Source organism: Mus caroli, chromosome 6, assembly GCF_900094665.2.
Source record: "Mus caroli chromosome 6, CAROLI_EIJ_v1.1, whole genome shotgun sequence".
Lineage (NCBI taxonomy): Eukaryota > Metazoa > Chordata > Mammalia > Rodentia > Muridae > Mus > Mus caroli.
The window spans coordinates 135,498,339-135,512,470 of record NC_034575.1 but is presented as its reverse complement, the minus strand read 5'-3'; the positions used below and the strand labels follow the sequence as shown (position 1 = coordinate 135,512,470).

The following is a 14,132-nucleotide window of genomic DNA, read 5'->3' as shown; positions in this document are numbered from 1 at the left end:
GGGTGGGTGGGTGGGGAGCACCCTCATAGAGGCAGAGGACGAGGAGTAGGAGGAGGAGGAGGAGGAGGCTTGGCCAGTTTACAGGGGAAACGGACCTAAAAGGCCAATGGTCTCTGCTTTTGCTGTTTTACATGTTTTATGATTCATAGTTGAGGTGTCTTTTTAATGTTTGTTCGTTTTGGTTTATTAAGATATTTTCGGGCTGGGGAGATGGCTCAGTGACCGCAGGGCTTGCATCAAAAGCCCAAAGACTGGAGTTCCTATCCCTAGAGTCGATGGGTGTCGGCAGCCCATCACTAGGTAGAAGGGTACCCATTCTAGGTGCAGGTTCTAGGATTCATTAAGCATCTTTCCCTTATTGTTGAAGTTGGGAGAGGGACAGAGGATGATTCGGGACATCAGAACTGGGTCTGCACAGGTATGCACATGTGCACACACACACCAACATGCAAGGGAAGCCGCAAGCACCTGTTCACACATGTGTCTAGTCACATGCAAATGTGGACACACACTCACACACACACACACCACACCCTTGTGAAAATAAAAACATATTTTAGAACATGTCAAAAGGAAAAGTTACCTTATAATTTAAAGTATAAATATGTACATGTTAATGTTTTATACAGAGGAGCGCTGTACTTAATGTCATTTCCTTAGAGTAATTAACTTGCAGGGTTAGTTGACAGTTAATGGCTATGTCCACTGTATTTCAAACATGTGATTTATTTACCTTTTAACTATAAACATTCCCAGGTTCTTTTGAAAGTAATTACTGAAAGGAGACTGACATTTAGAATTAATTTTTAAAAGATTTTCTTTCTTTCTTTTTTTTAAATAAAGGCATACTGAAATCAGGAATGTGCATAGTTCCCTTTTAAAAACAATCATTTAATTTATATTGAATACACTGTAGTTGTCTTCAGACACACCAAGAAAGGGCATCCTATTACAGATGGTTGTGAGCCACCATGTGGTTGCTAGGAATTGAACTCAGGACCTCTGGAAGAATAGTCAGTGCTCTTAACCACTGAGACATCTCTCCAGCTGAACATTTTCATTCTTAATCGTGTGTGTGTGTGTGTGTGTCTGTCTGACTGTCTGTCTGTGTGTCTGTGTGTCTGTGCAAATGCCTGCCAAGGTCAGAATCCAGCATCAGGTTGCTTGGCGCTGCTGTTGTAAGTGGTTGAGCTACCTAGCGTGGATGCTGGGAACTGCGTTTTAGAGGACTACAAATGCCAAGTGTGCTCCTTACCACTGAGCCGTCTCTCCTCTTCCAGCCCTTGAACTTAAGTTTTATATCACACTCTAGTATCGCGAAATGTTTATTGAGTCCTCCTTAATCGTCTTATAATGTGAAGAACCCTTCGTTTTTAGACTAGAGAAAGCTGACAGTGAAGTCTAAGAGCTCATTGAAGTCTCCAGCACACCTTTGCTTCTTCTTTCCGCTCTGTGGTGTGGTCACCTCCATGCCAATGGGTGGACACAGGCCGTGGGTCTTTAGGTTCTTCTGGCACTCTACGGGGAGCACCAGGAACTTTGTCACTCTATGGGGAGCACACAGGAACTTTGGCAGAGCCTTTACAGGACAGATAACTGCAAAACAAAAATACATGGTGCTCTTCTAACAAAATGTATCTCTGAATCCCAACTCCAGCTTTGAATGGGGAACACTGTGAGAAAATTAGAGCAATTTAAAGTCATTAATAACTGATTATATATTGCGAATGCTTCCCTGATAACATTGAAAATGTAGCAAAATTAAGCTTAAGTGATAGAGATGAGACTGTATCTATCCCTATCTCTATCTCTATCTATATGAAGTTTCCATGAAAGTGGTCATTTTTCTCTTCTCATCTAAAGCCTCTCTCCTTTACATTTCAGCTAACAGCTAGAACAAAATTACTTATGCCTTTGTTTCATATCTTGCTCTGTTATTTTTAATTCCAGCAAATCTTAAACCATATTTTGGATGACATTGAATTTTTTATCACCAAACTCCAAAAAGCAGCTGAAGCGTTTTCTGAGCTTTCTAAAAGGAAGAAAAGCAAGAAAAGTAAAAGAAAAGGACCTGGAGGTGAGCGAGCGAGCCGGCAGGTGGGCGGGCAGGTGGGTAGGCGTGGGCAGGCACATACGGACAGAGGGCTTCCTCATCCTAAGGCTGTTAGACTTGTGGATAAATGGGTTTCCTTACCCTAAGGCTGTCGGACCCCAGGCAAGTGGGCTTTCTTACTCCAGGGTTATCAGACCCACAGGGAGCGTGGGTCGGGGGCTTCCTTGCTCTTGAGCAGTCAGACTGCAGGTGCGTAAGGTTCCTTACTCTTGGGCTGTAAGAACTACAGGGCTAGGTGAGCTTGGGTCCCGGTAACCAGCTACATTGCCCTGATCAAACCAAGGCCCGGTAGTTTTGGGCACTATTGGAAGTTTGTTTCAAGCTGGCTGTACCTTATAGTCATATGACTCTGAGATTGTAGCCAACTGTCTGCAGTTTTCACGAGTACTTAAAAGTTAGTTTCTGCTCATAAACCTGATCTTTTTCCGTAGAATTCTTTCATTGTAAATATGGAACCTTTTTTAACATTAAAAATTGACTTTTTTCATCCGAGTATTTTAAATGACCAATGGATTTGAATCATGTTGCAAATCCCCAAATTGTTCATTCACATTCAGAGCTGCCTAGAAGCATAGTGCTGAACTGCAGTGTTAAAAATGTCTTAGAAACTGGGCCAGGAATCCCAGCACTCAGCAAGCTGATGCAGGAGGATTATTCTTAGTTATAGAAGATAACCTGGGATATCAGACCTTGTCACACACACAAAAATAATAATAATACTAAATGAAAACAAATGGCTTTGAATGTATAAAAGTATAAACGTAAGGATAGTGTTTATATTTCCTCTGGCAGAAGACACAAATTGAATATATAAGAGAATGGTTTGTTCGTGTCCCGTTCATTAGAGCTGACTTCAAATCTTCTGTAGCCCCTGTCTGTATAGTAAGAGTGTGTGCTCTTCAGTGTTGTCCTGGCTGTAGATGCTTAGATGTTCCTCTCCGCCACTCACTCTGAATAAAGCGTTCTGTGGTGTTTGAAACCCCCTCTTCTGTTTGCTTAGTGGAGTTTGCTCTCCTCCTCCAGGTTATCCAAGCTCAGAACCAAAACCTCTGCCTTCTTTCTCGAGCTTACAGCTACTTTGACTTACTTTCCCAATGTCATCTGTACACATTTTTTCCATTCTCATAATTGGCATCTAGTTGAAACTGTCATCATTTTTGACCCAGCTTGAAAGCAGTCTTCAACCCCCTAGTCTTCTGTACTGTAAGGAGAACAAGTCAATCAACAATCAATCAATCAAACCTTTGATCGAGGGTCTCACACAGCTGGTCTCAAAGTTGCTATAAAGCCAGGGATGGCCTTGAACTCCTTCTGGCTCCACCTCTCAGGTCATGGGCTTAAGGTGGTTATTGCCACAGCCAAGAGGACACCCTTGGGAGAGTTCTAAGTTGGTGTCCTCATACTTCTGCCCTGAAGTGCAAGTAGTTCTGTGGACTGTTGATTGCAATGTCACTTCTTACTTTGACATTCAAGATCACCTACAATCTAAACCAAGTGTCCTCTTGAATCTCACATTTCTCTGGGTTTATGTTGCTTGTTTTGCATATACTCAATTTCTGTGTTATTCCATGTGTCATTCTAATCTTATCCTGGTATTTCTGCAGACTGGAGGAAAGGTGGGCAAAGCTTTTCAAATCCCTTCTTTTTAATTCCAGCATGCAAGGCAGAGGCAGGCTGATCTCTGTGGGTTTGAGAGCAACATGGTCTACAGATGTACAGAGCATATTCCAGGAGAGCAGAGAAACCCTGCCTCACAAAACAAAACAACAACAACAAAAAATTTTACTGAAAAAACTTTCTGCTTTTCATGTTCCCCATTTCCCAAACAGCATACTTTCCTGTCGTAGCACTTAAATGCTACACCTGTTATACTTCTGATTCATTTCCTTTGTTACTTTTCAGGGGCATTAAAAGCAGGGCTTGTCACTTACTCAATTTTATATCCTTTATAATGATCACAAGAATTCCTGGAACATAGGAAGGCTTCCAGTCATATTTATAGAATTGAATGAGTCACTGGGAGTGTCTAAGAGTAGTGGAATCCATTCAAACTTAGGATCTTCTTAATTTATTGGAATAAGGGATGTGTTAGAATGAAGAAGGTCTACATCTGGAGTAATCTTCCAGCTGTGGACGCAAATGTAGTTGGTTTTGTTTTGTTATTTTTTTCCCCAATCAATAAACTTCCTTGTGAATCTCTTCTCATCTGCCCCTGCTCTGTTTTATTTCATTAGAGGGCGTTTTAACACTGAGGGCAAAACCGCCACCTCCTGACGAATTTGTTGACTGTTTCCAGAAGTTTAAGCATGGATTCAACCTTCTGGTAGGTGCACTTTATTGATAGATACTAGAAGAAACAGATGGAAAAAATCAAAGTCTAGCCAAATGCTCCTATAAAATTAAATGAAGAGATACAGTTGTCCCTGTGGATTTGTGGGCGTGTGTTTTGATTGGCCTTTCATGATAACCTCAGATTGAAAGGCGTGCATGACAAAGAGTTGTATTTCTTGGCTGTCTCTTCCCTGCATTCGCTTCATGCTGATGGAGCGAGTCTCTCTCTAAGGAGAAGTGTTAGGAAAGACGTCTCCTGCCGTGCCTGCAATGGACTGCTCTCTGAGTATCCACCCTTGGGGTGACTGTGCTGTGGTGACATACTTGTTTTCTTTCTGTCACAGGCCAAGCTGAAGTCCCATATCCAGAACCCGAGTGCTTCAGATCTGGTTCATTTTTTGTTTACTCCACTAAATATGGTGAGCATTTATGAATGAAACAAAGCAATGGCTCTCAGTATCTCCCATCCAAGGGTCTGAATTACTTAGGTCTGTTTCCTTAATTACCTTACATGGGTCCTGTTTTTCTTAGCATGCTTTTAAACTCTGAATGTGAAGTTTGATGCACACCTCACTTACGGCTGGGGACATGGCACACACATGTGCCCATTAGAATAGCATTTCATCCAGCTACTACTAGCAGACAGTGTTGGGTGTTTCGCTTGCAAGCCTCTCCTCTCCAAGTTTGTCGTGCCACATGGCCATGGTGCACTGGCGTGTGTGCATGCCTGCTGAGTTTCTTCATAGGAAATCGTGGCCTGTAATATCCCCTCTGCCAACCCAAAGGGCACAGTGTTCTACTCCGTCACTCTGTGGTCATCTCTGAATGTTTCCTGCCAATGCTTATAAGGCGGCAAATTACAGGTTCAGTACCAAAGCCGGGCATGGTGATGCCTGTGCCTGCAGTCCAGACACTCTCAAGGCTGCAGTAGAGGAGTGAGTTCCAGGCTAGCCTGAGGTACGTGGTAAGACCATGTTTCCAAAATCTAAAGCAGCGAGCCAAAAAAGAATGGAGCCTATCATGTTGACTCACACTGGTACTTCCAGCACAGGAAGCTGAGGCAGGAGGATTGCTGTGAATTTGAGGACGGAGCAGGTGGAAAGTAAAAGATGGATATAGACTGCAAGGAGAGAACTGGTCTGAAAAAATCCAAAAGCGCAAAACAAAACAGAAGCAATAGAGCATGCTGTTCTGTTTGCAGAAGAGTCGTCAAAGCAGAAGCAATAGAGCATGCTGTTCTGTTTGCCGAAGAGTCGGCAGGCACAAAGAGTTTGTACTCCACCTTTGCTTCTCAGTTTTCTTCTTAGAGTCCTCAAATGTGTCTCCTGCAATTTAAAGTTGGGGCCATCAAGGAAAATTGAAAAATAAGCTTCATGGTGTCATGTAGTGTGTCAGTACTGTGTGCAGATTGAGAACAGCAGGTACCAGGCAAGCCCTGTTTTAGAATCATGCTGGCATGTAGGATTCCCAAAAGATGTCAAAAGATGTAGCGCCTGAGTTGGATTCTGGGTGCTGGAGGAAGGGCCTTGAGGGGAACTAGAAAACCCTGTGTTTACCGAGGCAGAAAACAGCATGGCCTCCTCAGAGCCCCTGACCTGAGAGATGTCTCAGTCTAGAGCCATTCAACAGAACAAAACAAACCCTCCTTCTTCCTACAACACTTCTCTGAGGAGGCCAGATTCTAACAAACTATCTATCTAGCCTTTCTGCTACTAGATAAGGAGCCTTCCTCAGTCAGGACAAGGCTCCTGAGAGGCGAATGTGGAGCGTCGTTCTAACACACACTTGCCATTGTTTTGCTTATCAAAGTGTGCACCTGTTTCCCGTTGACCGTTAAATTGTCCATATCAAATCAAGGAAATATACTAGAATTGAATTCTGGGGAGTGGAGATACCACTTATCATTGTTCCTTCTCCTCTGCCCCCCCTTCTTTCCCTCTCTTCTCTTTTCCCTCCCCTCTCCTCTCCCTCCACTCATCTCTCTCCCTGCCTCCCCTCACGTCCTTTTCCGGTTTATAAATCCTCACAGGCATAGCCAGCACTGCTGACTGAAGGCTTCTTTCCCGCACCTTCAATACAGTTCATTTTAGACCCACAGTTTTCAGTGTTGGCAGAATAGTTTGCCATTTGTAATTGGTATTTTTAAAATAACAAACGGTTAAGTCGGCAAATAAGGGGTCTCCACACTGCCGTTAGTATTTTCCTGGGAAATAATTGATACATATAGCCAGTATGTAGATGCTATGATGTCCTTAAACGATTAACTTTATTTATTAATGTACCCTCATTCTGGATAACTCAGTTTGAGGAACTATTTTCATTCTATAATGTTATACATCAACTTTTAATTTGAACATATGCAAACAGCACTTCGTTTTGGAATTGATTTTTGTGTACAAATTTCAAGAGTTATACAAATAACCATTGTCTTGCTAAAAACATTTGTTCTCCACCCAGGTGGTCCAGGCAACAGGTGGCCCTGAACTGGCCAGTTCGGTACTCAGCCCACTGTTAACGAAAGACACAGTTGATTTCTTAAACTACACAGCCAGTGCAGAGGAACGGAAGCTGTGGATGTCACTGGGAGATACTTGGGTGAAAGTGAGGTGAGCACTGTAGAGCTCAGCATTTAGTACCTGGGATGCTCTGAGCATCCTGTCTGCTGCACTAAACAGTAAGGCATTTACGTAAGATTCTGCATAAAGAACTATGTGGTAGGGAATGGAGAAGCTGATATCGCCGGAAAGCTTATTGTCAAGTGGGCTCAGCAGGTAAAGGTGCTTGCTGCCAAGCCTGACCACCTGAGTTGCAATCCCTGAGACCCACATGGTAGAAGGAAAGAACCGACTCAATATGTGATCTCCAGGTGCACACCATGGCATGAATACCACCCCCATCACCACACACACACATGAGTTGACTAAATACATATAATTTTAAAAATAAAAATTAAAAGCATGTTGCCAAGTAGAAGAAATATATTGTGGGCAGAAGGAAGGAATGGGACATAAGCAGACCCTGGCCCATTGGCATGGCGACGTGAAGGAAGAGGGTGGAGAGAGGGACACACACACACACACACACACACACACATGCAGTGTATGCTCTGTGGTCTCCCATGCATTTTATAGAGATAGGTTGATAGTTCTATTTCACAGATGAAGAAATAAGGCTCAAAGTGGTCAACTCATTGACCTAAAGTCACACAACATCTTAAGTGACAACACTCTAGGGTCAGGGTTCATAATCCCCTTGTTCAATGGCCTTTCAGTGGGATGTGTAGAGTGTCTGTAAACAAGGAGCAGTGGACAGAGAAGCAGAAAAGAAGGCAAGCAGCAGGAAGAGTTCAGAGTTGTGGGAGGGGGGAGGGACTCTGGGTGGTCAGTGTGGAGAAAGCCTGGAAGAGGAATGGTGTGAAAAGGAGGTATCCTAAGGAGAGCAGGGTTGGCTAGGAAGGCTCCAGTTAAGCCCCAGATCGAAGGCAGTGGAAAATGACCAACGTAGGGTCTCCTCTCCCACCCTTCTTTCTTTCTCTAACTTTGAGACAGATTTTTGCTAAGGAGAGCCTGCAACTGTCTGCTAGCTGGGTCCCCCATTGCCAAGGACAAAAGTAGCTATAGATGGTGTAGCACAGGATCCTTAGTAATCAGCCCTCTCTGGGGTAAGAACTCTCACCCACTGGAAAAAAAAGATGTGGGACTAAATTTATAGTCATCGTTTGTCAATAAAGAGATGGAGAAGGACAAACCATTGCAAGAGCTGACACCTGCCAGCCAGGCTCCTCGGACAGCTGTTTCCAGGTTCCTGTGATGTCCTTTTAGCGTACTTTATTTGGCTAAACCTTTCTCTTTTCCTGTGCAGAGCAAACCATTCAGTGTAGCGACCATTTACCAGTTAGTCTCTGGAAGTTTGCCGTTGTCTGCCCGTTGGGCCAGTCTAAAAGATGTGGACCAATTTATCATTTTTTGTTTTTATTGAAATACACATAAGGCATTCCCACTGGACTGTGGCTACTGCGTATGTTAGAATACAATTTGTAGTCTGAAATTCCTTGATGTGGTACACACTATTTTTCATGTTGTAAATCCAATTTGTATTTATTTGCATACTTAATTTTAATATCTGCGCATCAGTAGATCATAATCTATATTTTATTATGGTATTTATATCTTCTTTAAAAGATTTGTTAGGTTTTATTTTATGTCTATATGTGAGTGCCTGCGTGTGTGTATATGTACCACAGGCTTGCCTGGTGCCCATAGAGGCCAGGAAAAGGTATTTCCTGGAAGTGGAGTTACATGTGAGTATAAGGATAAGCCTGGGTCTTCTGGAAGAACAGCCAGTGCTCTTAGCTTCTGAGCCTCCTACCTATCTGGCTTCTATTTTATATCTTATGCTGTATTAAAATGGTTTAGAATGTTTTAAAATGTTAGATGTTTGCGGTTGTAATGTTATGACAAGCCTAGGCTGGGTTTTTTTTCCTTCCGTAAGACTTATTAAACTGTCACATCTCAGAATACAAAAAGTGCTCTGGGTATTCGGTGACTTTGTTTTGAGCCCTATCACAAAATCAGAAAATTTAATGATGGTTTAAATAGCTGCATCAAAAAGAAATATATAGTTAGCATTTAACACGAGGCCACAGTCACTTTAGATCCACATCAAGGCCATTAGGTAATGAATGTGGGATTTAAAAACACATGAAAGGGAAAAGGTTCGAGAAAGCACCAGATCGTTTGAATAAAAGGCTTCATTTCATCAGAGCAGACCCATCCCATCAGAATACTTCAGCCGTGGAAAGTATGGCCAAGAATGCAGAAGAAAGCAAAACTGTGATCTCTGCCTCAGCCACTTCTGCGCCTTGAGATGGGCCCTGAGCTTCTGTGAACCGGCCTCTCAAGGGCGTTGGCTGGTGACTCGTGAAGGACCAGGGGCTGTGTGAACTGGCCTCCCGAGGGCATTGGCTGATGAGCGGGTGTTGATTGTGACCACAGATTAGTTGACGTTTTTTACTGACAGTTAAGCTGGTACATTTAATTTATATAAAACTGGTCATCTGTGTCATTTTAGGGAAATTTTGTAGCTTTGGAGAGCCACGCATCTTCATAGCAGTCTTGGATGTTTCTATTTTCAAAGATCCCCCACTGTCTGACAGCTCGAAGGGACTGAGGGAGAGATGAACACTGGGAAGTTCCTTAGATGACACTGAGCCGCACACTTTAGATACTTACTGCCTTTCTATTCTCATGCACGAACGTTAAACATCCCACACCCGTGCTGTGCATCAGACTTCAGGGAAAGTTAAGGCCACGCAGAGAAACTTGGAAGCTACTGTCCTACTGCTGGGTAGAATTGCTCTTCCAGTTTATTTGTTTGCACCACTGGCATAAATGGGTTTTCTCTCCTCCCCCGAGAAATACGATTGTTTTGTATAGAAGAGAACCGTGACTGAGAACACGGCATTTAACATATAAACTCGATGTTCCCCTACAGAGCAGAGTGGCCGAAAGAACAGTTCATCCCACCTTACGTCCCGAGGTTCCGCAACGGCTGGGAGCCCCCGATGCTGAACTTCATGGGCGTGCCCACAGAGCAAGACATGTATCAACTGGCTGAGTCTGTGGCCAGCGCAGAACACCAGCGCAAACAGGACAGCAAGAGGCTGTCCACAGAGGTAAGGATCCACCACGTCTGGTCTCAGTGGATGCTGTAATAGCCAGTGGGGGGTCGGCACTCCCTGACGAACGTTCTAGAACCAGGAACTAGATGTCCCTACCTCCTGCTATCCCGAGTTATCTGTCTTCCTTGTTTTTGTGACCATTGGTGGCATGCTTCTCCTCCCCTTCCCCAGCTGAGTCTCTCTCTGCCCTGTTCTGTTCCTCAGGCCTCCCTGTCCCTTTTCTCTGTCAGGAGCTTGCCCATAAGCACTGTCTACTGTGTTGCCTTCAGATCTTTAGACTCTCAAGACAGTTCCCCAAACCTGGATCCTGCTGATTCTAAGCAACGTTTTCGTGGTGCCGCGATCCCACCCTCCTCCCTCCTCTTCCTGTCTTCTCTCCCTACCCTTCCTTCCACCATTCTTCCCTCCCTTCATTCCACTGCTCTCTCCCTCTCTGCCACCTTCCTCTCTTCCCCTGACGCTGCAGCTACTACTTCCAGTCTCTCCTGCTCCCTTCTTCCGTTCTAATCTTCTGAAATGTGTAGAGGAGCCATCTTTGTGTGAACTTTAGTCTTCTGACAACAAATGACCACAACCGCGTTGCGCCTGCACAAGGTCATACTGTGGACTTTATCTTTCAGTTATTGATTAAGCTTTAGAGTATAACCTTGTCTTCAGAACAAATGAGAGGAATGAAATTGGGTACACTATCCTGTGCATTAAAATGACTTTTTGTTTGTGTGTGAGTGTTTGAACCCTTTTGGAGAGGAGAATTGAACAGTGTTTAAAACTGAACCAATTGCAAATGGAATGGATGCTCAGGACTCGTAACCATGTGGGTAAAGACTGGCATAAAAAGGCAGCAAGGAATGGCGGCTTGGTTCTTCTGAAGTCCAGGTCATTCATTCTCCTTTTTAAAAGTCTCTGATGAGTGGGTTTGTAATGTGGCAGACACAATAGAAGGAAAGGCATTAGCAAACCACAGCACAGTGACCACTTTTAAGGAGAACCTATACATAAGTTAAATTGCTTAAAATTGTTCCCTTGGATGGGTGATGCTATGTAGAAAATGTACTGTACTCTGTGGGCTTGAGAGATGACTCAGCACGTACAGAGCCTGTGTGTAAAAGCAGGAGGACCTGTCACCCAGCTCTAATCACCCAGCCATCGTGATAAAATCAGGCCTGGTGGTGTGCACCTGGAATCCTGGAGCTGGGGAGGCAGAGGCAGGAGGATGCCTGGAGCTAGACAGTAAGGTTCTGGTTCCGAGGGCAACTCTGAAACAAAACAAACAAACAAACAAACACTAAAAAAAAAAAAAAACGGTAGGAGCAATAAAGGAAGGCCTTGACGTCAACCTCAGCACACATGTGTGCACTCAGGACATACACATACTCATACAGCCATAGACACGACCCTCACAAACACCGGCTTTTTCTCTAAAAGGCAGTCAGTCTGCTACAACCCAGAACCTTGATAACTCAAGTTAACTAGCATACTTGTTTGAAGTTCTCTTTCTGTGATTGTGGCTCTTTTCCCTCTGGCTGCCTAAAAAGGAAGACTAGACTTCACACCTGGCCTTTCCTCTACATGTCTGATGATGGTGACCTCCTACTGGCTGGGTCGCATATGTCCCTGTCTTCGTTTGGTAGTTCAGACCTCGTGTGGCTGTGAATTTTCCTCCCATTTAGAAAACAGCCACACTGTTTAGGGAAGGAACTGATGTGTGCACACAGAAAATGGCCGGTCATTTGGTGTTGCCATAGTAACTTACAGCTGTTTTCAAGTCATGAAACTGTCCGTCCTGTGGTATTCTTACCTTATGCTGGAAAATGTGCCACTTAGTAATGCTCACCTTGGAAATTCACACTTTTGTGAGTTCTTTCACAGTACTGTTTAAAGAGGGTATGGGGTGTGTGTTCTGGGCTGTCAGTGGCTACGTATGTCTACTCTGAACAGGTAATTTTAAAAGAATTACTGAGGGTCCTCCCTTGTCACGAGCTGTCACTTTCCTGCTGTAAAAATCTTCCCGTTTTATGATTTAAGTGCCCATTCAGAGGCTTACAGGAATGGAAAGAAGGCTGTCTTGAGTGCCAGGTTGAGGTCTTCCATGAACAGCATAGCCGATGGTGACTTCAAGGGCATGAGAAGTGTGATCATAGCAGGGAGAGAGACTTTATTATATTTTATTGCTACTGGAATAAATTCACTTGCATCACGTCTTGAGCAAATTTAGGACCTGGTGACTTTGTTTGTAATCGAAAGGTGTAGGTGATGATGGGTGTGGGCGACACCATCAATGTCCCTGCCTCCTCTGACCCTGCAGCAGGCTGTGTGGTCACCACTTAGTCACCCTCCTTCCTTATGTCCTTCCCCTTGGCATGTCTAGTCATTCTCAGGACCTGTGACTTCATCCTGGCCAGGAGCTGTTCTGACCAAGAAACAGGCAAAAGGTGGGGGATGACTCTTGCAGTTTCTGGTCCCAGTTGCTCAAGACTTTGATATATATTTTCAATTACCTAATTTGATTCAGCATCTCTGCTAACTCCCTGGGGAAGGGTTAGTGTAGCTGACTGACCCTAGGTATTTGTGACTCCCCCACGTATATTCCAGGTGGGTATCTAACTATGGATTTTGATATCCACACTGGTCCACTGGAGACGTTGTCTGTGGATGAAGTCAGCCTCATTCCTACCAGCCCTTCCGTTAGAATTCGCCACTGTACTATTCATCTTCGATGCTTCCCAAATCTTCCCAGGTTCAGATAGGTTGTCCCAGTGAACCCAGAAATAGTAGAAACTCCAGGAAATTCTCCTGCCTCAGCATTCATCACACTCTCCCACATTTTTTTTAACATACAGAAACAATGTGAAAGCTGTTTTGGTTGTTTTCCATCTGAGCATGTGGCCCCCATTCCTTTAAAACCACCATGCTCAAAGGTCACCGACTTCAAGTTTCCCTTGGGAGCAGCCAATAGATCATAATAGTGTCAACCACAGCGGAAAAACTGGTTACAGAATTATCTTCTCCAGGACTCTTGACTAACAAGGTCAAAGTTTTTTGTGTATATCTGTTTCCTGTTATAGTGATAACAGTACAGCCATTTGAAACAATTTAAAAATGGTGTTTGGGGTTTACCTTTTAAAATGAAAAAAAAAAGTGGAGTGATATGATTTTCTTATAATACAAAACAAAGAGTTTTCACGTGATGGTACTAACTTCATAGGAGGGTTAAATGTGTTCCTTAAACAGGGAGCAAAGGTTAAAGGTCACCCTCTAATTCCACTGTTCAGTGTTTATAGTCTGGCTAAGATCAAAAGCATTTATTGTTGGAATTCTTCGGGAAAGAACTTCCTGGTTTTATATCTAGGATTTTCAGAATTAAGATTTACCCTGAATGCTAACAACGAAACCAAACCACCCTGTGTCAGCATAATAATAGCTCACTGAGCACTGAGCAATCCTGTGACAGCTTAGGGCACTGTTCTGGTTGACTGACAGGGGACTCAGGCCAGCAGCCACTTGGTGACAGTCCATGTACTTCTGTCTTCTAGCATTCCAGTGTGTCCGACTATCCTCCAGCCGACGGATATGCGTACAGTAGCAGCATGTACCACAGAGGACCACATGCAGACCACGGGGAGGCTGCCATGCCTTTCAAGTCAACTCCTAATCACCATGCAGATAGGTAATACTCCACAGGCGCCATGTGGAGCACTCTGGGCAGCTGAGGGTGACTCTGGCTAGCGGGAGTGGCGGGAGGTGGGGAAGAGGGTGGGAATTGCTTTGTTCTCTCAAGGTTTTGTCTGTTAGTGATTGGATGAGATGGCCATCATTCCTTACAGACCTGGTTTTGATAGGCAGGAGAGTCGGGACCTCTAGTCTCTAATTCTCAGTGCCAATCCCCCTGGCTGGCTTCTGCTGTTTTAAGAAGATACTTCTGATGGTGGTCTGTACAGTAAGAGGAAGGAGCTGTCCTTGAACGTTGCTGGCTGTTCCGTTAGTCCCCACCAGAGAATCTCTGAAGAG

General features: G+C 44.0%; 1 protein-coding gene across 6 annotated transcripts in view; it reads left to right on the top strand.

Moving 5' to 3' along the window:
• The window catches only part of Eps8 (epidermal growth factor receptor pathway substrate 8), a 173,621-nt gene that overhangs the window by 129,366 nt on the left and 30,123 nt on the right, over positions 1 to 14,132 (top strand). For all 6 annotated transcript variants that reach the window (XM_021164455.2, XM_029478488.1, XM_029478486.1 and 3 more), the window contains 6 exons: positions 1,951 to 2,077; positions 4,348 to 4,436; positions 4,789 to 4,863; positions 6,902 to 7,050; positions 9,938 to 10,118; positions 13,658 to 13,791. In XM_021164455.2, coding sequence (XP_021020114.1) covers positions 1,951 to 2,077; positions 4,348 to 4,436; positions 4,789 to 4,863; positions 6,902 to 7,050; positions 9,938 to 10,118; positions 13,658 to 13,791 — 755 coding nt within the window. The remainder of the gene's footprint in view (positions 1 to 1,950; positions 2,078 to 4,347; positions 4,437 to 4,788; positions 4,864 to 6,901; positions 7,051 to 9,937; positions 10,119 to 13,657; positions 13,792 to 14,132) is intronic.